We start from the raw sequence: 24,888 nt of genomic DNA on the forward strand, positions 1-24,888 counted from the left end.
ATAAGGCGTCCAATAGAATTCTGCTCTTTTCGCATCATTGCATACGGTGAGAGCTACGTCAGCCATACCTGTGCGCAAAGCCCCTGAAATCATGGCTTTGTTGAGCTAGGAACATTTCTTTGGTCTCGCTTCCAGCCTCACTTGCAGCTCAGTGGCCCAACAATTGCGGGAAATCTAGTTGCCTAGTTCGCAAACATGCCGTTAACCTTGATGAAGTTTGGACTGTAACTTCGTATATATACCTGGCAATTGCCGACACTTTTGTGTGTTCACATCTGTTTGCGGCAATTTTTCCGGATTTTCTTTTATAATTCTCTCACAAATCCCTTCTTCTACTGGATTCTCCTCGTGATATTTTGAACATATATCGAGATGAATGGGGGGAAGGGGGACGCTTTAATGCCTCGATGCAAATCTGAGGCATTGCGTATCCGTCAACGTAAAGGACGTCGCAACCAGAAAAAGGGCCACAACGACACATCTCAATGCTCATGTCATCTGAAGAACAACAAAGCCAATCACTATGATAGCGAATACCATATTGTGGTAGAAACTGCTGATTTTGAACCGGAAACTGAAAATTCAGCCAAAAAGCATGACAAGAAAGTCTTTGGGGTTGAGAGTAAAGACTCTGGTGACGAGGACATCACTCAAGATTCATTACAATACCACATCGCCGAAATGTATAGAGCTTCTGAGAAAGCTGGAGAGACAGAATTGGATTCAAAATACAAGCAGTGCAATCGCATCCAGCAGCATGTCCAAAACACCAGGCTACCTCCAGAATGCCGGCATTCAAGCGATTTGTCCGACAAGTCCTCTCCGATTTGCCACGAAATAAAAGAGCGAGCAGGGCGGATATCTAAGAATTATAAAACTCTTCATGAAATATTACTTCGCCATGAACCGATTATACAAGCCCGCTGGGCAAAGAAACGACTTGGCCAAAGGCAAACGTTTCTGCTTCAACTATGGCCTGACATGCCACAAAATCATCGCCCCGACTTTTACGTCTTTCGGAGTTCAAGAGCCCAGAGAGGCAATCGGAAATACCGGCACTGTTATATGTTGCCACATATCAACCAGAATGATCTAACTATGCAAGATTCACTACCACTATTGATCAATTCTCGCGCATTCTACACGCCCTCTCATTTTGTTGACATTGATTTGCAATCCATGAAGCTAGGGCTGCAGACGGGAATCCTGAAATCAGTCTCCCTCCCTGGGTATTCAATGGTTCTCTTAGACGCTGAGACCATAGATGATTATGGCAAACTTGTCGATATATCAAAGTATTCAGAAGAGGAAATTTTGGATCTCGACAAGACACATATTACCCCATATTATGGAATTCTCCTTTTGGAGGCGCAAGACAGGCTTATGGCATTTCTGGTCAGCTGTTGCAAACAAATATTGCATGACATTCCAGAAGAAAATCTCGTCTCTGAGAAATTCCCAATCTCAATTGGCTCACCAAAGTTCCTGAACAACAGTGGTGTATATGGTCCAGCCGTGATGGCGGCACAGGCGCCCTATCGAGTTCCGGGGAAGCCTAACTTCAAGCAGATTGGATTACTGCTTGGCGCTAAAATGGAACAAATAAAAGACCATCTCTTGAATTTGCGAGAAGACCCAGCTTATTTTGCTAATACTATCAAGATGATGAAAGACTATTCGGCAAAAGTCTGGGATGTGCATACAAACACTCACTTCCTTCTCAGCGGCAAGAGTAAGACTAATTTGTTCTCCTTTCTACAATATATGATTGCAAAGCCTTACGCGGATTTCGAGTTCTTTTCGGACTTGTACGAAAAAAACCAGCAACTAGAAAGATTGCATACCGAATACGAAGCAGACATAATACCGTTCAAGGGTGTGCCTGATGAGATTTTGAAGGCCCTGTGCAAGTATCAGATGAGTCTATGGGAGAGCATCGACTTTAGGCGATTAATCCTCATACGGGTCATCCGAAGCTCTTCAGTGTGGTTCCGACATTTTAATGATAGTGCAGATAGTCTGAATTCTTTCAGGCGCGACGTGGGCAACTATAAGGCGAGTTCAGTTCGCCGTCACTTGATATGGTTGCTCCAGTGTGTAACTGAATGGGACCCAAAATTGCCCAGACTTATCAAGCCTTATCATTTAATCTTGCCTTTATTGATGGACGGGATAGAGACCCTTCGAGAAAATGAGCCAGAGGCATGGGAGCTCACATCTTCTCTCATAGGAGAGATTATAGATGAGCTAGCAATTCTCACAAAATGTATGGAGAAGGTCAATTTGTATCTTCTTCAGACACGAAGATACGAGCGCCCTACTGCAGGGGGAAAAAGCATATACACAAATTTAGTCAACGATGAATTGGATTACCTTCATCCTCTACTCGCGTTGGAACATGAGGCCTATTTTAGTGTTACTGAATTTGAGGAAATTGCAACCAAGACATTGGTCTATCCATGGGATAAGCGCCGGACCAAAGAAAATGTGAGGGCGATGCAGAAAGCTGAACGAGACTTGGACACATTTTGGGACGCAGCCGATTCATTTATATTCAACAAAATTAAACTGTTTCATGAGTTTCCTGTCGGGAAGCATATAACAAGCATAAAAAAAACCCTTCAACGAACGCCAGATTGGATTGAGGAGGAGGGATCTATAATACCAAGGCCTGTCAGACAAAGGAAAGCAAGTCAGGGTGATGATGAGGACTATAAGCCTCCATTTGCACCTTGCGATGACCAAAGCGATAGTCCTGGAAAATTCAGGCAAGACAGTCGTCATTGCCTTCAAATCAAGGTCAAAACAAAGGGTCAAGCTCACAAAGCTGTTGCACAAGTTGATGTGAGAGCTATTGAGGAGGTTACATCTGAATCGATACCCCTCATTCCCGTTGATAAACGAGCACTTAAAGTGTTTCGTGTTCTGTTCTACAATCCAGATGTGACTTCTTCACCAGGAGAGGTTCCCTGGAACGACTTCATCCACGCCATGGTCTGTATCGGGTTCTCCGCGCAGAAATTGCAAGGATCAATTTGGCAATTTAGCAGGTTGAATCATGGTGGGCATCAGACTATTTTGTTCCACGAGCCTCATCCACACAAAAAAGTGCCTTTTTGTGCTGCAAGATCCATTGGATGGAGATTAAATAGGCATTTTCAATGGTCTTTGGAGAGTTTTGTGTTGAAAAAGAAGCAGACGGAGGTTTTGGAGTGAGGTCACTTCAAATATTGAGTAGCTGGACAAAGAGATGAAGCCCAGTCTGCTATTGTTTATCATTCTTTCTCTCGTTTACCTATTTTTGCTGTTTTGCTGTTTTGCTGTTTTGCTGTTTTGCTGTTTTGCTGTTTTGCTGTTTTGCAATTTCATTCAGTCTTTACCGTTTATCTTGGCTGTCCTGGTCGCCGTTATTATGAGAATGTGATTTAATGATGGGACTTGACACTTCAGACACTTTCCACAAATGTCTAGAACTGCTGAACCAAATTTCCCGTAACAGTAAACTATGTTTATGACTAAATCTTGAATCACATTGACAATGTTATTCAGAAGAGGTAATATTTAATCGTGTTTGATGCTTCGAAGCCATTAACGTATGGCATAGGGGCAAGTAGATTCCATGGCCCTTCCACTAGCCTTCTTTCCGCCCCCCCTAAAAAGATGGGTTAGATACGGAGTACAGCAGTGAGAGTAGCCGGGTACCCGTAGGATGGCTACTCGCTTGTGCTGGCCACCCTCGCTAAATTTACCCATGGCTACCAACAAAGCCTGCCATTCGTTGAGCTCTCAGTAGACTAAGTTGAATCCTCAAGCGAGACTTGCTGCTTAAAGGGGTTTACGTGAATATTGTGAGCTATGAAGAGACGAGATTGATGTTGAATCAGAACTTTTCGCAGCATTTGGTTATCCTCATGTTACGATTCTGCTTTGCCCTCTAAGTAGAAGCAGAAATTTTTATTATACAATGTATGAGTCACAATATCATATTGAACTTGGTATTCAAGTATTCGTCTTAAATAAATATTCTCGCTATCGAGCGAGAGCCAACATGGCAAACCGTTTTTCTTTTTTTGCCCCATGCCTGGAGTAGCAGCAGAACCTTGGGCTCAGCCTCAAAATTTGATGTTGGAATGTTTGGTTAAAGTGCGGGAGAAGATAGTTGCCTCTGTATCCGTCGTCGTTGCCAGCAAGGGTCTTCAGCACATGCCAGGGTCCCTGTAATATGAACTCTCACCTCTCATACACAGAACTAGCAGGGGCGCGGAGCTTTCACGCGGAGCTTTCACGCGGAGCATATCTGCCGCCAATAAAGGGGTTCTGGTAACGCTTTGGTCGTCCTTGGTCCTTGGCTGAACTCATCGAGGATCCTTGTGTGCTGCCGTCGATAAGTAGCCGATTGATGAAAGCGCATGCGGGGTTCAGTTGGAGGCCATTTCTGTATTTGGCGCCGGTATATTATGGTTTACACAAGGGCCTGCTGGATACAGGAAATGGCTATCGACTGTTTTGGGAAAGGCAACCCGGTCATTGGGTAGCCGTTTCGCAGACAAATAGAGTGAATGGTGGTACGGGGCAATGTTCAATGAATACTACTGCACTTTGTGGCTTACAGGGAGCGGCTCCCGGCTTGTGAAACACGTAAATCAGAGCCGAACGTTGAACAAGGTGCAATCTACCTGTATACGAACGTGGAAACGCGCATTTGGTCATTGGTGCAGAATAATAAGACTTCGCCCGTGAAGTAAGTAAAACTACCCGCACAGGGGGATGATAGCACAAACTAGGAGAATACCAAAGAGAAGGGTTGGATAAGGCAAAAGAATATTCCGGATTATTTTTAGGCTGTCGGCTTGTAGTTTAGTGTGGCGTACATCCCATGGAGGAAATCATTCCACTTTCGCACATTTACGGAATATGCATGCCGGATTTTCCCAGTATCCTGGAACTTTTTGGTGACCGGATACATTATCCCGTTACGCCCTATCGGAGGCCGCCATTCAATTGGCGAAACAGACTGCATTCTCGTTGGTTATCATTTCTGATATATGAGTACAGGTGGAAGTTCAGAGGATTCTGCGGACTATCTAGGCTTGCTAGGGCTCATTTCCACACAGCTCCTGCAGATCACTTCCCAATGCTTTGTCTAATTCCCTGGGATCAATGCGCGATGCCGGGGTACGCCGACCTTACACTTCCCACATCATTAAATGCTGTTCCCTTCTGTCACTCATCCAGAGGGGGTTTCAGCCGTTTCGTGATCGGCGGTTTAAAAAAAAAAAAAAAAAAAAAAACGGTTCCGTGGCCGCGGAATGCGGCTCACGACTCTGCTCTAAGAGGTAGGAATGTTTCAGTGCCATGTTGATGCAGGGATAGAAGACAGCTCTTGGCGTCAGACGGCTCTTTGCAAGCGGGCGTAAGTATTTTGTGTAGAACTTCATACCGGTTACTCGATACGTAAGTTTATTAATGAGAATTACAAGTTTGGCCAAAGCCTGCCTAGCGGATATGATATCAACAATACCCCCCCTCCCCCCCCCCCCCCCCCCAATATGATACAGAAAACACCTAAAGACCGTTGCTACGCGCTACTGCTTCTCAGCCAACTTCTGTTCCTCATCCGGGTTGGGTAAAAAGTTCAGCCATGGTCCTTCATTTATATATCCAACGAATCCACCGGCCTTGGTCTTGTCACTGACCCAGGGAGACATACGGCGCAATAGCCTCAACCACCATGTCTCCATTGCTTCATATCGTGTGACATACCCGGACATGGTGACGATGGTGTTAGCATGGGGTCGCTGCTTCGCCTCATAAGCATCCAAAGCAGCAGTGATCTCGCTCTTGGTTGGATTTCTTCCACCATCTGCTTCACATCGTCGCACCAAGGGTACCAATTCGTTCATTAGGTGAACAACACCCTCAACGGCCAAGTTGCCTCCAAGCCCAGGATTGATGGTCGCTTTGTGAACCGCGTCACCCATAAGTGCAACTCTACCACCGGAATTCCACTTTGGCTTCAAAACTCCCTCTTCAAGGGGTAGCATGTTCGCTCTGACTCTGCTCTCCCACAAGTCTTTGAACGTGTAGCCTGGGCCAACAGCATAGTCTCCGTATTTGGCGATTGTGGCCTCAGTCTCCTCTTCCGTGAAGCGCGGTGTATTGGGGGTCTGAGTTGCACGGTCACTCTTCACAAAAAGAAACCAGAAGACAAGGCCAGGGACGCCGGCAGCAATGACGCCAGAGAAGCCCGAATAGTAAACGTTGTGCACGGCCCCATCTGGCAAGAATGGTTTGCCACCAGCTGACTCTTTGGCGTTTCTGGAGGTTGCAAAGATACAATGATAGTTGCTTGTGAAGCCACTTTGCATTTCTTTTGATGCAATGGGATCAGTAGAAGCAATCTTATCAGCCATCAGGTTTCGTATTGTGCTGTGGATGCCATCGGCACCCAGAAGGATGTCTCCTTTGATGGTTTCACCTTTATCCGTAACTACCTCAATGCCATCATCTGTTTCAGTGAAGGAAATCACACCAGTTTGAGCTCGAATTCGGGACTTGTCTGCAACCTGGTTATAGATGCAGCTAAGCATAAACCTTCGCTCCATGAAAGTAGTCCACCGATTTAGGGTCCTATCAGGAACGGAATGGTCATCAGTCGCCTTGTCACCTTCGCTTATACCTTGAAGGCATAACGTAACATGTCAGGGGAAGTAGAAAAAGAAAAGAAAAAAAGGAAAATACTACTGCGTCGTAGGATTCGCAATTTTATTTCACACTTACATCTTGGAAATCTCTTGTAGGATGGCTGAATCCTCAAACAAGCTACCGTTCTCATCATAGTGTTGTCGAGTTTCTAACGGCACAACGCCAGCCTTGATCTCGGGCCAAATGCCGAGCTGCTCCATAACTCGTTGAGTGTGTGGATGAATGGATACAGAGGCGCCCAAATGAGGAGTGATCTCTCGCTTCTCTAACAGGACATAGTCGATCCCAGCCTTTTCCAGCGTCACCGCTGTCGTTAAGCCGACAAGACTGCCACCGGCAATGATTACCGTGAACCGCGACGGGTTGGATTCTGCCATGATATCAAGAGTAAACCGTATCAGTTTTATTGTCCTCTGATGCCGTAGCTGTTGATGTTCGCCAATATGGAGTCCAGCGGGCGTAAACCGAGCGTTTGAATGGCTGCGAGATTTAAGTCTCGTAACAGCAACGTGTGTCTTTAATAAGCCACAGAGTACGAAGTACATGCAGCGAGTATTAATATACCACTCAGATAGCATTACATGATTCGATTCGCGTCCGTATTTCCTTTGCAACTGGGGTAGTGCCGGTTTCCCCGTCGCTCGGCCGTCTCATACCCCTACCTTGGGCACTTTAGCCTGACTGCTCTGTCTAGCCTATCCTTCCCGAGATGATGGATCTCCCCTCTGAAATTGAACCATTTTCAACTGTTGGAAGCATCCGCAACAGTTAGTTGCCAAATTTTGACAGGTCATATCATGCGGAAAGGCGGATGTTCAATTCTGCATGCCTGAATCCTTTCCTAGGAACGATTATCAGGCTGAACTTACAAGGGTCCCTTGACCAATGGATAATTAAGCGCATGGAGGATATGTGCCCTTCAGATACACGTTTGATACATGGTTATGGGGGAAATGTCAAGTGCGAACAAAGTAGCGAGAAGTAGGCAGCTGTCAATTCGACAGGGCTTATGATCTTTGTCGCCGACGTCCGTACTCCGTAGTTCGCTACCAAAGCGGGTGGCGAGGCAAACTTTTAGGCTGCGCTAACTGCTATGAGGATGCATGTACGGAGTACTTCTAACGGGCTTTGTAACAAACCGGTAGACTTTCAAGGATTGAATCCATGCAAGGAACAAGAGCCTTTCTCTTGTCTCCTCCGTATTGCTACGGGGTACCTTGCTTTTGTCGTATGAGCATCCTGTTTCGGCACAGGGACTTTGCTTGGTGCGGCTTCGCCGTTGCTATTACTATCATATATAGCCAACAATGCCGTCTCAAGATACCGGAATCATGTGTTGTGGGCGACTTTCTAACTGTGTCTCGGGCTCTACCAAGATTCCGAAATGGCGACCTCCGCACCTGTAGACATGACGCTGCAAGCGGATGAGAGGTATGAGATTGCTGTCTCGTACGGTACAATCATTGGTACGGGTGCCTTTGCCATTGTTGTTTGCAGCACGAAGCTCTACATTCGCAAATTTATGCTGAATTCTTTCGGAATTGATGACTGGGCATGCCTGATTGGATTGGTGAGTCGATTCAGAGAGAATGATCTCAGCTATCGTCTGCTAGTCTTTAATTCTAACAAATCATTGGCAAACAGTTATTTGTCACGACATTCAATGGTATTGGATTGGCAGTGGTTTATTATGGCGCTGGAAAACATATCGAACATGTTACGCCTGACGAACTTAAACATTGGTTCATGGTAAGTCGTCTTGTCCCTTCGATCCCGCCAAAGACAAAAGGTAGCTTACAGATCTTCGAACAATTAGCTCTACTACGTTTGTATATGCCTTTACTTATCGATCTCTTTTGCCGTCAAATCAAGTATTCTTCTGTTTCTTCGACGAGTCTTCCCCGTCCGTAAGTTTAACCCTTAGGCATCCGTTCCAAATTTCGTCACATTAACATGAAGCCTTCCCAAAAGCATACGTCCAATATACTACTATGGGTCTTTTAATATTCTTTACACTCTTTACTATATCTGGAACTTTCCTTGCTGCGTTCCAATGCAACCCGCCCAAGTACACATACGACATTGTGTTTCTCATGTCTCCCGATCGGTCCAAATTTTGCTTTCCAGCGATGACTTCTTACGCTGTTTTCATGTATCAAGCAGTTCTAATCTTCTGCTGCGATATCATTATGTTCTTGTTACCGTTTCCTGCTTTGATGAGCGTGCAACTCAACAGCAGGAAGAGTCTTGCATTGCTGGCGGTCTTTGGAAGCGGCGTCGTCGCCTGTATCGCCCCTGCAATCAGATTCAAAAGCTTGAATTTCTACAAAACAGGAAGTACTGATACTACATGTATGATGATTACTTCCATTCCCCAAAGGGTTAGAGACAAAGCTAATAAGATTCACAGTTGAGGGTGCATCATCTCTGTACTGGATGGCCATTGAGTATAACATGGGCCTAGTCGCCGGCTCTCTTCCAGCACTTCGTCCTCTATTCTCACGCCTCGGCGTCTTTGGTAGCAGCAATGATCCCTCCTCAGGAAATCCGAATCAATTCTCACCGTCGTATCAACTCGATGATCAGAACAGCAAACAATGGGGGACTGGACGACGAACCCAGGGCAGCAAAAACAGATTCCAAGGAGACAGTGTGCTGGAAGCAACAGTTATAGACCGAGACAACTCGTCCCGGGATAGTGAAGATGCACGAATCATGAAGACCGAAGTCTTTACTGTGACTAGCGAAGCTCGAGATGCAAATTCGCGAGGCAACCAGCAGGCCTGGGGCCAATTCGAATAAAACGGTGTCTTCAGCATGGTATCTCTAGGGATATTGGCGCTCCTATGATAAAAGGTGCAAATACGATGGGGTGTATTTGGTCATATTTCATTTTTAAAAGTTGGGAACTTATTGTGCCAACCAGCTGCAATGCCTGGATGCGGAGCTACTCGGGTGGTCATTTGACTTTATTCTACACTAGATAGCAAAATCGGATGCTAATAATTCGGCAATGCGATTTAAATGATAGTGAAATATTGACTGACAACTTTGTAAAACCTAACACATCTTCTCTAGGCATGTGCATGACAACACATTGAGAAGGACGCTGCCCCAGTTTAGCTGGCACTGCACCCAGGCGCAGTAATGCCCATGTTGCATCTAAACTACCAGTAGTTAACCAGTTTCGATATAAATTAATCTCTAAGTTACTTCTAGGCGTAACACAGCAGATTTGTTGCCCTAATTTTCTCAATCAAAAGAAAACACAGGCCAATTGTACCAAACTGATCTGCGTGACTGTCCGGGCATGTCCTCCTTAAGCAGCGGCACTCATTACCCCCTTGCCCAAACCCTTGCCAGCCTACTATAGTACGAAGTACAGACAGTACTTTACGGGGTACTTTGTACGGAGTAGTTTACCACAGAATGCAAAGTGCGCCTACGTTTCGGGGCCATTTCAGGAACGCGTGGGCAAACAGAAAATGGGCTTTTCTTTTGTATCAGTAATCAGCTTTCAGAAGTCACTGGCGGCCAATACAACACAGCCACTCTGAAGATGCCTTGCTCCAAAGTCGTCCAAAAGAGCAATGTTGAAGACTCATTGCCGCCGAAACTTCCATATTCAGTGCTCACGACTCCGGCTTAGTTCCCAAAGGTACAAAAGAAGTAGTCTAGTCTCTGCTGATTCAAATGCGGAAAAAAAAGCAGAGAAACATATGATTTCCGTATGATCGCGGGACAAATAAACCCGCTGTAATCACCGAGACTCCGTGCTGACAGGCGGCAACTTTGATTTAACCGAGTCAGATTCACAAACTGAAGTGGATATGCAAGAGTCAGTGCGGGGTTCATTAAGTCGAAGAAGCATGGGGCCTGTCTGGCCTTGCCGAATTGACCAGGGCTATGGACAATACCGGAACCATCCAAGTCATGGGTGTTTCGAGATCCCTGATGCCGTGGAAGGCATAAATCTTGCTTGTCGATCATTCCTATGATGATTCACTAACAGTATCATGCTTCTCCTTACCAAATGTATTTCCTATCTAGCTAATTCTTTTACCTCCTGTACTCCAAATGGAAAACTGGTTGGTTCGATGTTTACACGTGCGGTTAGCCTCTTATCATCATCATAAGCCCTCTGTTAGAACCTATAATTGTAGAACAATGCTTTGCAAAGAATGACACAAGAATTTTGGCTAATTTTAGGCAATAAGAGGAAGCTTAGGCTGGCAAGCCAGCTTGCAAAGCGTGTCAAAGGCCGCTGGAGGGTTCAAACTTCGAAAGAGATCCAATAAGATAAGCACGCGGGTATGAAGAAATATAACTACAAATCTCACATTGCAATGCGAAGGATGAGTTTCTAGCTTAAGGTAGTATCGGGAACCTATAGTAGTAGCAACTGAACATATGATGGGAAGGGCTCTTTTCAGGTGAACTACATGTGTGTCGACATTTGCTTTCCGACTCGTTTCAGTTTCTGTCATATTGAATGCAAAGCGGAACTCGTTACCAAAAGCACCCATTTTAGGAAAATAAGTATCTTATGCACTTCCTATTAATAAGTCTTGCGCAAATGTGTATTCAAGAAATTACACAGACATGTAGTCACCATAGGCTTTCCTCGGCGGCTGCTCCGTATTGCAGATATTGGACAGCAGCTACCTTGCACAAACTGTAATTCTGAAGAAGGTGGGCATATACTCCTCTTTGATGTTACTTGATCTCAAATCGGATTTAAAACGTAGCTTTAAGTAAACAAAGGACCACATGCAAATCGGCTGCCTAGTAATAGAACTTAATACAATATCAAGACATCTTCAAGTTCAACTGGGTCTGACAAAGATCTCGACTCGTAACGAAATTATATAGTTACCCATCAATGATGGTAACATTTCAGATTTAAGAGAAGCTAAATAATATCGAAGCCCAATGGCCGCAATAATTGAAAAGCTTCCATATACTAGGTAGTACAACAAACAAGCCCAAGTCCAAGCCAGTCCTGCTTATCAGTCAGTAACAAAATGCAAGCTACACGTCATGCTTCTTGAACAACTCATGTTACTCTTTGCTAACTTCCCATGTATCTTAAAATTGTGAGTAGTGGTAATGAGAAATTATAATGTGAATACAGCAGACATTCTTACTTCAATGGTGATTGTAATCTTATTCGAAGATACAGAGTACTGCAATGCAGGTGCACGGTAATGTATTTCTCTTAAGTGTTGCACTTAAAAGGTTTCAAATAAAGCGGCAGATTTGAGCAAATAATATGAATGTAACGATGCGGTAAAGAAAATAACGCGTGGATTAATTTGCTTCGCTATAAACCGAGACCAACATAAATATAAAACAGGACCTAGACGCCATATACCATCATTCTTCGCTTGCTTGTATCATAATTTTAATAAAAAGGCCATTTTCTTAAGCCTCAACTGCAGCCAATTTTTGACTGCAAGGATTTTCAAAAATGAGAGGGACCAGTGCTGAACCATCAGCCTGTAGATGTTTGGTGATACCATATCGCTCTGATGACAGCATCCATTCCAGCAACCCTGTTGTGATAGTCTGACAGTTCTGTATATATTTCTGGATATCTTCTGATAGATTCGGATCAGGATATGCCAGTGCTTTGAGAACTTGGAAAGCCTCCTCGAAGGTGGTTACCGAAGTCTGAAAGATGTGCATAAATTCTTGTGTAGCTGTGCTGATGTCGTCTGTTCCACTAGCGTAGGCTATAACAGGAATTATGTTTTGGATGACACCGCTTCGCTGATGAGAAATCTTTGTTAGATTATTGTTCATTCTCTACTTTGACGTTGGATTTCATATACTCACCAGTTCTTTTTGGCAGGAGTAGATATCGTTGATCCTTTTCAAGTTAGCACACAATCAGTTTTCTTATTCATCACTGTTCTCTCTTACATCATGCAAAGCCGGGTGATTTCTCTCCAGATTGTTTTCATGGGAGCTGATTCAACGATTTCATTCGGCAATGACACATTCCTAGTGAATCTGAAATAGACATTAGTATTGATCACCTCAATAGCCAAGCCAAAGACTGATACGTACTCGCATATAGCAATACCTGGAGTGATACCAGATGTCCCAAAGCGCATCTTTGTAAATTCTTCTTGTGAAGGAATGGAATCATCCTCTTGTTGGATATGCTCAACCAAACAGCAGTTTACATAATGTTCAATTTCATTATATAAACGCTGTGTTTGTGCTGCACGAGTCTCATTAGCCTCTATTGAAACGACAATTTGGGTTGATTTGGATGTAAAAATGAATACGAACTCTGGTTCCATGTCGCTGTTAAGGGTTCAGCCACATGGTCAAACATGGTCATGCTGGGTAAAGGTTGAGCCAAGGCTCTTCCTTGATAACAATCATCCAGTTCGAGTTTGGACTTGATATGATCCAGTGATTGTTCGCAAAATATTCGAGCTAGGTCTGCATTTGAAATGATGCCGCTGTCATCTTCTCCATGGTCAATAATATCGTCCCATGTGAATACCCAGACCAGAAATGCTGCTGCGGCCTTTAGCTCCTCCCATTCTGAATAAGGATAACAGCTGTAAAAGATCAGTTAGCTGATTCTAGGAATTTCGAGGTAGCTCCCGTTACCAAGCTGCGAGATATCCAAAATCACAACGCTTGACACCAGCGGATTTTCTTCTATCTTGAATGTTTCTGTGTCTATTGTGAGCAATGATAACTTTAGAATAGGCATGTTTTACTGACTCGTCGATAAGCCTGTCTACCCATCGCCTAATCTCATCCGAATACTTGTTGACCCCCTTAGGGAAGTTGGCAAGGGGCAGCTTCAAGTTGGGAATAGGAAGAGTGCTTCCACTTAGCATGGAGGCGAGCTCATTCGCTCCAAGATCGTATCTGCTAGGAGCCATTATTTATTTGGTTGAGTAGCTTCTGATTTGGATTGAATGATTTCATGGCTGCGAGAAGGCCATGGCTCTTTATATGAAATGGAGCCCGGAGGCAGCCATTATGGCTTTCTGAATTCACTACAGATATCGGCATGACTTTAACAGGGAATAGCCAAGGCTGCCTATCAAATCTCATGCGATGTTTCACGATTCTATTCAGTCCTGGGCAGTGCAGTGCTTCAATGAGGGATGGATTCATCGACATACTCGCAAATACACCTCGATGGGGGGATGACCCACCGTGATGGTACATCAGCGAGGAAAGATATCGTCTGCATCCAACATCAGACGATGGTATTCGCTTCTTATTGGATAAAAGTAAATAAAAAGCTGTGGCATCCTTGTTCTGGAGAAGCTGAGCATATCCCAAATGAGGATAAATTGCGGACACTGCAGCATTTGGCAGTAGTGAGATCCACTGCGCCCAGCGACTATTGTGTGGATTTAATGGGTATGTTGTATCTGCATGGGGGACTACGCATCTGTAGCTCCGATGGTTGGTAGACATGATGGAACATGATGCCCACTACTGAGCAGGCTACTGAGCGAAACATAGATAGTCCAAGGCTATAGCAAATACATGCGCAGCAGGCTCGGTGTATCCGACGGCAAGGCACACACCAATGACGCTATTCAGAGCCTTTCGCCCTAAACGTCTCTAAGAAACACCGCTCCACAGGATCTTTATCTAGAATGTCAGATCAACGTGCCAATCAGGTAAGACAAGACCCTAGCCTGATGAACAGCATTCGAACGACTCAGCTCGCCACGTTGCATATAGAAATCTGATATTCAGCTTTCTATACACGGCTGTGCAGTGGGGGTGTAAGCGCTGCAAAAACCTCGTATTTACACAAGTCATTCTCGGTTTTAATTCGCGTGACACATGGTCATTCTTCAACACCGAAACACCTCAACACCGAAACATATCTGCTTGGATTACAAAGCGGACACCATGTCATCTTTGACTCATGATTATGAAGATAGTATCGTTTAAACATCAACCATGGTCTTTATTGCCTCATGGATACTGATGCATGCTTGAAGCGCGAAGTGAACTCCCTTCTTTGCTAACAATGTTAAAACAAAGAATGTAGCTGTTGAAGCAGGCGGGCGAAGAATAAATATGGACGGCCCCGCCGGCTAAAAGTGGAATCATGAGATGAATCTCTAATAAGAGAAATATAGCCCTATATGAACGGGCTAGCCCGCTGAGAGAGCCAACAATGTGGATAAAGTGGCACTCGGTCAGATACCTTTCCTGGTAATAAAGTGAGACATTTACGTCAAAATATCTGCATTTGGAAAATGCATGTCTTTACACAAACGGATGCCTGGTCACACTGAAATCTTAGTTTGGGGTTTCACTCAGTCAATTCAACTTACGAATCAAGGCAAACAACTGTTTAGAGGCGAAATCGAAGCGCTGGTGATGATAGTTACTCAAAGGTAACCATAGCCTTAACGTTTCATCCCGCCAAGCAGAATTACACAAGTTCAAGGTAATATGAGATTTACTACGTGAACTTCTTCATGAGATGACTTGATTGATCAATCTTCCATGCAAAAAGGGGTATGAAGATTGTGCATATGGGCCCTAGAGGTTAACACTTACATCCTATTCGACAGATTTCTCACGTGCTCGTCTCAAGACTATTCGATGTACACGGGCCTTGTACCTTGCATCGTGAAGGCAAATCCTGCCATTCTGTACCGTCGCACTACCCAGTCAGTAGCTTTTTATTGGATACAACGAATAAATGACGCGCATAATTGTGGCTAATACTCAGTAATGTAAAATGAGCATGATTATGCAGGTTAAATACTTCGTTACATGCCTCGGGCGTAAATTACAAGTTACCCGTACTGGGGTACTCTTGGATCCTCATTGACGGTGAAACAGCTCGATCTGTGAGCTAAGGCGGCCGTCAGCCTCGGATAATAGCAGCCAGGTCAGTGTTAGAGATCCAACTTCTTCCAAAGGTTCAATATCCGGCACATGGGGCTGCGAGATCTGTAACGTTAACATGGCCAGGGCCAAAACAGACGTGGGGAGAACTGCAAAATGCAGAGCGCTTAACCTGCATCGAAGAGATCAGTCCACACTTAAACGATTATGATTCGAGTTTCACATTGGATCCTACAAGATGGGGTGGGGTCTTCCTTGTCGCCTGGCCGTAGAGAACTCAAACTCGGAATACCATTGCCAGCGGCCTCGCAGCCTGAGGCGGACTCACTTGAGTTCTTAGGCAAGAAGAATCTCTAGAATCGAAAAATATCTACGCCTCTCTTTGCTAGACATTGAACATTAGTAGTAGATGAGAGAGCGGCAGCAGAGATATTCTCAAATTTGCTATTCTGGCGCCTGTTTAATTGCATGTTTTCAAGCAACCAACATCCAATTGCCGTGGTCGCAAATAATATCAAATCGCCCAACGTACCTATATTCTTTATCCTTTGCGTAAGTAGTAAATGATGAACTTTGGATTTGAAATAATGCTTTGGTGTTTGCGGCGTGCCTTAAACAGTAAGACCTGGGATGCATTGTTCAGGCTCGTGAGAGATGGGAGCCAAAACGACGTCGCAGCAATGCCAAACTACTTCGATTTATTAAACCAGCTTACAAGGATAAACTTGACTATTTAGTCAAAATCCTGGGCCATCAACTTCCACCCATGATGCAAGGTGCGACTAATAATGTGGCGAAATGTTAAAATGACCTTCGTAGGTGACGGTGATGGATTCAAGGTGCTTAATCACCTTCCACTATAATTGTGAAACCAATTTCCCAGATCCGATTGCCTATTGCATTGCCATTTCTCTACTATCCTGGTTTGACTGCCATTGCAACGGCGTACTAAGCTGTACATATTATTTTTGGTGGTGAAAATACGTGTTCGCAGAATCAAGCCTGACAGGTGTATAGAGAGAGAGCCGATGGCTGAGGCACGATAGATTGGTCAATAAGCGCCATTTCAACAATAAGAGTCATCGCAAACTGGATCCTACCACAGTAAGTGCGAAAATTCTGGATTAAAAAGATATATGAGTAATGGAAGATTGATTGCTCTGCGCGTGATAAGCTGCGGTCCGTAGGAATGAAGCCACGTTTTACCCTATCCATTGAAACGGTGGATGTGTGGTGCCTCCGCTACCTCTCTCAATTCCTCATGTACCGCCTGTGGTATTAAATCTATGAATTTTGCGGCATCTGCGGATAATGAATGAGTTGAGATTCCGCCCAACGAGCAACGCGTTGGACCCCTCGCACTGGTTCAAGGCCGCTCACGAGGCGGTACGAGTGAGTAACAGCAACCCGAACCACCAATATGGAAGCTCCCCTCGCTAATGATGCCCTCTCCAGGGGTATAAACCATAACCTGAGAAATTTGCGCGTCTATCCGCGCTCCTGCTGATTCTTTGCGTTTCGTGACAATCACCGAGCAAGGCTGGCGGCTAATGTTTCATTTACGCGCCCGGGCTTCGATATTTTTGGTTAAGTGATATTCTACCGCGGCCCAGGATGCGACCATTTTATGCATGTTGGTTCTACTGTTTCTAAATGCAGGTGTCTGCAGAGAGCAGCCATTTGCTTGCAAACTGTTGCATTTAAGATGCCTTATGCGCTGTTTACCAAGACCCGAAACTCCCCTTTCATTTGTGTTGCAATTTCTCAGGTCCGCATATATGTATTTTTTTTTATTCTATTCCTTAGCCTTATCCCTATCTTTCTGTTTATCAATTTCTAGTTTTGTGTTTCATATCGGGTGTCAACGAATAGATTTCGTCTAACCCCAAAAATGTCTGCACCAGCAACAAGCCGAAAAGACGCATGCAAGCTTGTGAAGTCTATTGCCGAAGATCATGGATACGTTCATGAAGACGACTGGAACTTGATGCCCTCTGCAGTTCGTGAAAGAGTGCAGAAGGCATTGAGAAATTTGGAGGGCATCGCAGCCGTTGCTGTTTCTACGTTCGTCGCCTTTGGAGCTTACTACATGCATGTTTCTCTGTAAAAGCTAACCTATTCTTTCTCTCAGCTTGGCCAAGAATTTATATACGAGCGATGCGCGATTTGTATTTGAGTTGCTGCAGAATGCAGAAGACAACTCTTTTGAGAAAGCCATTGAGGCTAACCTGACGCCATATGTTTCCTTCGAACTTCATCCTGATCACATCATCATCGAATGCAATGAAGATGGTTTCGAGCCCAAGAATCTCAAGGCCATCTGCGCAGTTGGTCAAAGCTCAAAGTCAGGAGTGCAAAAAGGATATGTTGGTGAAAAAGGCATCGGGTTCAAATCCGTCTTCATGGCCGCGTGGAAGGTCCATATTAAATCTGGTCACTTCAGTTTCTTCTTTCAGCATAAACGTGGAGACCAGGGATTAGGGATGATTTCACCAGTGTGGGAAGAACCAGAAAATGATCAACCACACCCAGGGACGCAGATGAAGCTGGAACTTGGCGATGGCTACACGCCGATTCCATCCTCTCAGTACCAAATTATTCTGGACCAATTCAGCAGTTTAAATGAGAGCATTCTTCTTTTCATGCGAAATCTAGGAGAAATTCGGATATCAATATTTGATAACGAAGGAAATCTGGAAAAATCAAACACTTTCTCGAAAGAGCGGATCAATGCAAATCTCACCAGACTTACTAAAGTATCCAAAACAGCCAACAACGTGGATAGCTCTTTTAAAGACTATTATATTTTCAAGCATACCGTTGGCAATCTCGACAAAAATGAAAACCGAACATACTCTGAATACGAAGAAAAGACCAAAGCATATGCTACAGCAGAGATCGTCTTGGGTTTCCCATTGACTGAGGAATCAATACCTATCGTGGAATATCAGGACATTTTTGCATTCTTGCCCATGAAAGAAGTGGGATTTACAGTAAGCTAATTATTTTCCTTACCAGATGCATGTATACTAATGCTGTTCCAAGTTTCTTATTAATAGTGATTTTGTGACCCAAGCCAACCGGCAGGACATCGTGACGACATCTAGCAGGAATATAGGCATTCGACAAGGAATAGCCGATGCATTTATCCAGGCTATCCTTGAATTTTGCAATCATCCTAAGCTGCAATATACTTGGATGAGATTTTTGCCAAATAAAGACCAGCACTTTGACGCTTTTTGGTCGCAACTGGTTACGTTACTGGATGATAAGCTGAAAGAGACTGCGGTTCTGAGACCACGAAGCGAAACAACTTTTCGTTTAATATCTTCTCTCCGCTACTCCGTGGATTCCCAGCTCGATCGCCATGGAGAGCCATTGTTCAGGGACAACAATCCGGAAATGCATATTTCGAAACATTATGCGAAGGAGGATGTCAATATTCTACGCAACTTTTATGGCCTAACAGAATACACCGCGTCCGAAATTCTACTTGCTATTTCATTAGACCTCGGAATGAGCGATTCCAGAATGAAATCCGAGGATATGGACGATGATTGGCATACGAGATCGGCAAATTACTTGAGTTACGTATATCTGACAGGAGATGCGTCTATCCGGTCCAAGCTGCGCAGTTTGCCATTCCTACCACTCCAGGATGAGAAATGGATTGCAGCTGCGAATCACGACGTGTTTTTTTCAGAGGCTGGCTCGCTAGATGTTCCGCCCGAGCTCGACCTAAATATAATCATCCCAAAAGCCTCGCAAAATGTCCACCGTCGGCAGCTTTTCAGCCGTTTGGGTGTAAAAGAGGCTGAAGTTTCTTTCCTGCGTCGATTGATATTAAATAGAGGAACCAAAATGAAGTGGATCAATTCGTCTGTTAAGCAACTCAAGTACATGTTTTTAACGGACAAGCATAAACAAAACTCAGAAGACAGTGGAAACATCTGGATAGGGGACAGCAACAACACTTGGCGAAGAACACATCACGTGGATGTATTTATGCCTGACAACAAGCCATTCGGTCCTTCCAAGCTACTTGAAGAAGCTAAAGACATTGATAATTTATCCGTCAAGTTTATCCATCCGCTCTACATAAATGGGGTTTTCGATGATGATGCTAGCTCGCTTACTTCGTGGAAGAACTGGCTATGCAGCTATGCTGGGGTACGACGTCATGTGCGAATCATCTCTAAAGAGAAAAGGAACGAACTTTCGAATGAATGCCTATACGTGGCAAAAAATCATGCTGATAAATTTCTTGGGTTTTTGAACTACAGCTGGGGCCAAGAAAGCAAAGACATAGAATCATCTCCCGCCTTAATTAAACGGCTTAAGGAAATACAGGTCCCCTGCCATGGCGGCCTATGGTACTCAATCGGATCGACATGGCTCCCACTACCGAATTTACAAACAGCGTGGGAAAGATTTTCAAGAGGGCATGAGACATTTCCACTTCTCAAACTGGACAGAGAAGTTACGCGCGAGTCCTACGCCAAAGATTGGGGATTTCTGGTTTCATCTCTTGGAGTTGGTACTGAAGAGGACCTGGACTTTTACCTATCAATCCTATATCATATTGTGCGCGATTTTGAGGATGAGGGTGATGAGGACATATATGATCTTTCCCGCATATTTGAACTATATGGCGTCATCTACGGCAAGTACATTGCATCTTCTGATAATGCAACTAAGGACAAAATTCGGTATGTTACTCATTGTGGATACTTATCCTTGATTCCAAATACTGAATATTTGTTATAACAGAAGTTTTATCTGGGATTGGAAGCTGCTGTATGTCCCATGGAGTAAATATCCGTATACTGATCGACCGTCACCGGCGGAATGCGTATGGGACGGCCCTAAATCTTTGACTATTAAAGCACCGTTGCTGGCTATATATAAAGCCATACCAGTTGAAAATTTATCAACTATCACCCCTTTTTTTACCGAAGTGCTTGGTATAGGCAACTACGACGAGAAAATATTATGCGATCAGCTCGATGATCTAAGAGAGTCAGGTTCAAACGATTTTGACAGAATCAAGAGTCTCTACATTTCGCTCCGGGAATTGTTGGGCAAAAAGACGTCGAATGAAACTAGGGAACTAATAAGGTAGGTTTGGTGAAAATGGGTTTTGCAGCTAAAAGCAGAACTAATGTTTTCTTACAGAAGAAACTTTGCGAGTAAAGCTCTGATTTATACAAAGTCCGATGAATGCTGGAATACAGTTTCACAGTGTCTGTGGTCCTGTGCAACGACTATTCGCAGCAAGAAAGTTCTAGAGAGCGACTACAAAGAAATGAGATCCTTTTTCGTCGGTATTCTGGGTGTAGAGACACTCAATCTTGGGCTGATATATACCGAGCTCTCGAAACTGGGAGAATCGACACCCACGGTTGAGTTGGTGAAGGAACAACTGTTTGCTTTCAGAGATCACTTGAACACTATAAGGGATTATCCGGACGTCAAACCGGATTTAATGAGGAAATTCAAGATTTTCCCGGTCAGACAGCCTGGCATCAACCAGAATATACAGTTTTGTGACGGGAATGCAGAGTTCGCGATAGCAGACAGGCGTCCTCTGGAAGATAACTTTCGGCAAAAAATCAGAACATTGGGTTTCACTTTTGACGAAATCCATGCCTTAGGTCCTGTCATCAGATGGTTGGGTCTTGAAGAAAGATATCTCTCACGTCTGGTCACAGAAACTTCAAAGGTCGAAGAGAGTGACCGTGTCTTGAACTACTCTCTGAGTCGTAACATCGAATCGAGAGCGCGTGCTCTGTGCCGGTAAGTCATATAGAGCCCTTCATCAAATATCTGCGAACTAATAATTCTCTTTAGGGTTGCCAAACACTTTAACAGCCCAAAATGGCGTACAACAGAGGAATTTCAAGAACTGTACGACATGCTTAAGAAGGCCAAAGTGTTTGAGACAGATAAAATATCCTGCCTACAGATCGTACAACAAGGCGGCAAGCAATATTCGCATGAGATAAGTCGCAGCGAGTTTCATTTAGAAGAGACTGACGTGGGTCTCGATATTTTTGTCCCCCAAGAAAAGAAGTCTCAAGCACTCTGCCTCGCCCGCGCTTTGCCAGCACGACTGTTTGAATGGATGACAACAGTTCCTTCTACGAAAAATTCCAGCTCTATCAATGACCGAAGTCATTCACTAGTGAAGGATATTTTAAAAGAAGACTCTGACATCTATAATCAGATTCTTCTTGCAGAAGGAATAGTCGATATCGACATAGAAGACGAAGACGTTTCCGATGAAGAAGACTCAACTACAGCAAGTTCGGCAAGGGGGGAAGCCTCCGAAACATATGGTTCAACTGAATTTGGATCAAATATGGCGACACCCTTGACTGATATTTCCTCTCCAAGGATGGATTTTGATCAAGACGAGATACTACCTACTGTTGCACATCAAGCTATCATTGGTGCCAACAGCCGCTTTGCCTCTTCGCGGAGTGCCACTAGAGTTCTTATACAAGAAACGCCATCAAATGCCTCAGCAGGTAATATTGAACTATCTACCTCTATACGGAGAGAAGCTATTTCGGCTAGCATTGGGTATACGGGTTTATTAAGCCAGGTTGTCTCTGCGGCACGAAGAGCGTCATTTCCCACAAAGGGTATTTTCGACCTGGACGCCCTTCGAGAATCTTTGCCATCAGTTGCGGCCACCAATTCCAATTTGTATGAAACCGACGGTAGCGAATTTAACTCCGCCCTCGGCCTTCCACAGATGGAAAGAGACAAGATGATCGGGGCTGCTGGAGAGCTATATGTGAGAATTCCCAAAGACACAACGCGGAAATACCTTCGAATTCTGTACACTAACAAATCCCTCTAGGTATTTGAACTTCTTAAAGCGTGCAATCCCTCACTACCAAACTTTGGTGTAGATAACTGGAAGAGCAGGATTCGGTCGTACGCGAGGAAGCATCCGGAGTATGCAACTATGGAGCCTTGGCACGGCATCGAGACATCCGACCTTGTCTATCATGACAGTATGGGAGCATTTACCAAGCTGCTAATAGACAAGTGTTACTTTGATGCTAGTACATGGGGAAATAGGAGACCAAAATATCACTTTGAGGTAAAAACGACAGCTTCCTCCTGCGAGACTCGCTTTTTCGTGAGCAAGAAGCAGTACAAAATGGTACGGGCCCCTCAATTGATGTATTTTACTGGGATTAAATGCTAACAAAGTCTTTCAGTTACACGATAACCGTGGAAAAGAAGATTCTGTTTACATCATTATGAGAGTGTTCAATGTCGGTAGTGGCAACATCGGGCTGCGTATGTATGTAGACCCGGCGGAGCTAGAGGCGAGAGAAGAGCTTTTGTTTACGGCCGATACGTGGTCTGTTGTACCTGCAGCTTAGATAAAGATGTGGAATTTGTTGGCTCGTTAATTCCACAGAACAATTTGAGGATATATAAAGATCGAAAAGTATGAGATGAGACCTTGATTGTTATCTAGATCAATATTATGTCCTAATGAACTCCACTACTTCTACTAGACTAGAATTTTCTATCAGTAGGTCAACGTTTAAGACTGACCCTGAGCCTTCACTCCAGCGTCTCCAAGAGGAACAATGATACTGTAACTCTGGCCGCTGTTTTGCTCTTGCACACCCGTTGACAGTAAGAGCGGTGTCATTTGTCCATCATCCGAAAAATAAAGCTCTGGTCTCTCTCTGCGGTTAAATTGGGTGAAAAATCCATCATCCCACTGGACATATGTGCTGAATGCCAGTGTTCGGTTGCCAAACTCCCATGGTCCTGTGTAGTTCCTCGCATAAGCATGGCGACCAACTTGGGGTCCCCAGCCAAAGCCACCAGCAGGCTCAAGGGAATGCAGAAGCATGTGGAAGTTGCCTCGCTTGTCGCGCCATACAAATGGATCCTCGTTGCTTTCCTCAAAGATTGGCTGGGACTGTATCTTCTTGTATGGGCCCTCAAATCCAGACTCTGAGAAAGCCACGTTGATCAACTCGTTGCCAGGGCAGTTAAATGGACAGCCACGGTAGACCAAAACCATTGCCGCCGTGTGGCCAGGACAATGCCCGCCATTGGCAGTTGCCTCTGCACGCCCGCAAGAGCTAGAGTACAGAGGAAAAGCAGTAGGGTTTGTCAAATCAGCATCCCAGTCAGTAGTGTTGTCGCCCTGCATGACCTGTCCTTTGAAAGACCAGTTGCGGAGATCACGGCTGCTCATGACGGAAACTCCACTCTCTCCATTAACGTTGTTGCCTGGTCCGCAGGTGAAACTCTTTGATTGGCATGTGTCTGACACGCTCGTAGGGCATCCGATGTAGTACAGAAGCCATTCTTTATCCGCTGGGCTATAGACGACTGTCGGGTTGTGGGCAAAGGTTCCCACAACTTCAGCAGCAAATGTGTAAGGGCCAGCAGGACCCGTGCGAGATTCAGCCCGAATAATGCGGCTGTAAGGAGCCCAGTAGTCGAGGCCACAGCCGTGAGTAAACTCGGACGCAAAGAGGTGGTACAGATCGCTCTCCTTTGGATCCTGAACAATCTTGGAGCACCATGACGATGTTCCCTGCGGAGTCAGATTATAACCACCACCCCGCTTAGCTGGACGGACGTCGAGAACGCCGCAGTCGGTACCGGTCCAAGCCGGATCACACTGGCACACGCCGTTTTCACCACAGATACCGTTAAGACTGCAGTCTTCATCGGTTGAGCATGCCTGGTGGGACAAGCCAACGAATAGGCCGACTAGAAGGAATAAAAGCCGGGTCATTCTGGACGAGGAAACCCCACAGGGAAAGCGAAACAAGCGAGATAGCCGACGAATAGATTCACTCTCCTTTATTTAAAAAGACGATGAGAAAAAGGTCAATGTTCAGAATATGAGGTCTTCATACTATCAAAAGTATTGCTTTGGCGATCATGGTATCATAGCAGAAGCCAGGTCTTGAAGAATCAATGGCTGATGCCAGACTTTTATATGTCATCCCCTGGTACTACGGACGGTTACATAGCTTCATATGGAAGATCGCGACGGAGACCAAAATCTGGGGATGCGGGGTGAGACCGACGGGTGAATGCTGAATAGTTATTAGCGACGGGAAGAGCAATACATTAAAGATAGGTGAAAATCGAGCTATCGGAATATGAGGCCGCGTTGAGATCGCCCAGGCCCCATCTCGTGTAGGGGAATCCGACGGATATATTCCTTGCCAGGTGATGAGGGGTTCTTGTAGGTGCAACTGCTTAAAGATCATCGTATTTATTTCTCTATTGAGCCGAGTTCGATACCGACCATATCTCCGCATT

General features: G+C 44.7%; 6 protein-coding genes across 6 annotated transcripts; 3 read left to right on the top strand and 3 right to left on the bottom strand.

The window, feature by feature from the left end:
- Window positions 1-834: 834 nt before the first annotated feature.
- TRIVIDRAFT_172676 (uncharacterized protein) lies at window positions 835-3,479 on the top strand (the record flags this gene model as incomplete). Its single annotated transcript, XM_014097066.1, has 1 exon — window positions 835-3,479. One exon carries the CDS (start codon window positions 982-984, stop codon window positions 3,214-3,216), a length of 2,235 nt encoding a protein of 744 aa, XP_013952541.1.
- Window positions 3,480-5,585: 2,106 nt separating this feature from the next.
- TRIVIDRAFT_204498 (uncharacterized protein) lies at window positions 5,586-7,082 on the bottom strand (the record flags this gene model as incomplete). The annotated part of the gene is made up of 2 exons (XM_014097067.1): window positions 5,586-6,594; window positions 6,781-7,082. The coding sequence occupies 2 exons, from the start codon at window positions 7,080-7,082 to the stop codon at window positions 5,586-5,588; spliced, it is 1,311 nt and encodes a 436-aa protein (XP_013952542.1).
- A 1,007-nt stretch (window positions 7,083-8,089) lies between these two features.
- TRIVIDRAFT_47179 (uncharacterized protein) lies at window positions 8,090-9,507 on the top strand (the record flags this gene model as incomplete). Its single annotated transcript, XM_014097369.1, has 5 exons — window positions 8,090-8,275; window positions 8,350-8,454; window positions 8,522-8,612; window positions 8,677-9,057; window positions 9,116-9,507. 5 exons carry the CDS (start codon window positions 8,090-8,092, stop codon window positions 9,505-9,507), a joined length of 1,155 nt encoding a protein of 384 aa, XP_013952844.1.
- A 2,622-nt stretch (window positions 9,508-12,129) lies between these two features.
- Window positions 12,130-13,616, bottom strand: TRIVIDRAFT_225657 (uncharacterized protein; the record flags this gene model as incomplete). The annotated part of the gene is made up of 7 exons (XM_014097068.1): window positions 12,130-12,477; window positions 12,544-12,577; window positions 12,631-12,720; window positions 12,778-12,934; window positions 13,006-13,283; window positions 13,336-13,401; window positions 13,453-13,616. The coding sequence occupies 7 exons, from the start codon at window positions 13,614-13,616 to the stop codon at window positions 12,130-12,132; spliced, it is 1,137 nt and encodes a 378-aa protein (XP_013952543.1).
- Window positions 13,617-17,455: 3,839 nt separating this feature from the next.
- On the top strand, window positions 17,456-22,786 carry TRIVIDRAFT_47475 (uncharacterized protein; the record flags this gene model as incomplete). Its single annotated transcript, XM_014097069.1, has 7 exons — window positions 17,456-17,628; window positions 17,696-18,557; window positions 18,610-20,277; window positions 20,357-20,682; window positions 20,743-21,360; window positions 21,415-22,366; window positions 22,433-22,786. 7 exons carry the CDS (start codon window positions 17,456-17,458, stop codon window positions 22,784-22,786), a joined length of 4,953 nt encoding a protein of 1,650 aa, XP_013952544.1.
- A 381-nt stretch (window positions 22,787-23,167) lies between these two features.
- On the bottom strand, window positions 23,168-24,298 carry TRIVIDRAFT_128098 (uncharacterized protein; the record flags this gene model as incomplete). Its single annotated transcript, XM_014097070.1, has 2 exons — window positions 23,168-23,554; window positions 23,624-24,298. Coding segments are annotated over 2 exons (1,062 nt in total), but the record flags the coding sequence as incomplete, so codon positions are not given.
- Window positions 24,299-24,888: the final 590 nt, after the last annotated feature.

This window comes from Trichoderma virens (assembly GCF_000170995.1).
Source record: "Trichoderma virens Gv29-8 chromosome Unknown TRIVIscaffold_86, whole genome shotgun sequence".
In the NCBI taxonomy this organism is placed as follows: Eukaryota; Fungi; Ascomycota; class Sordariomycetes; order Hypocreales; family Hypocreaceae; genus Trichoderma; species Trichoderma virens.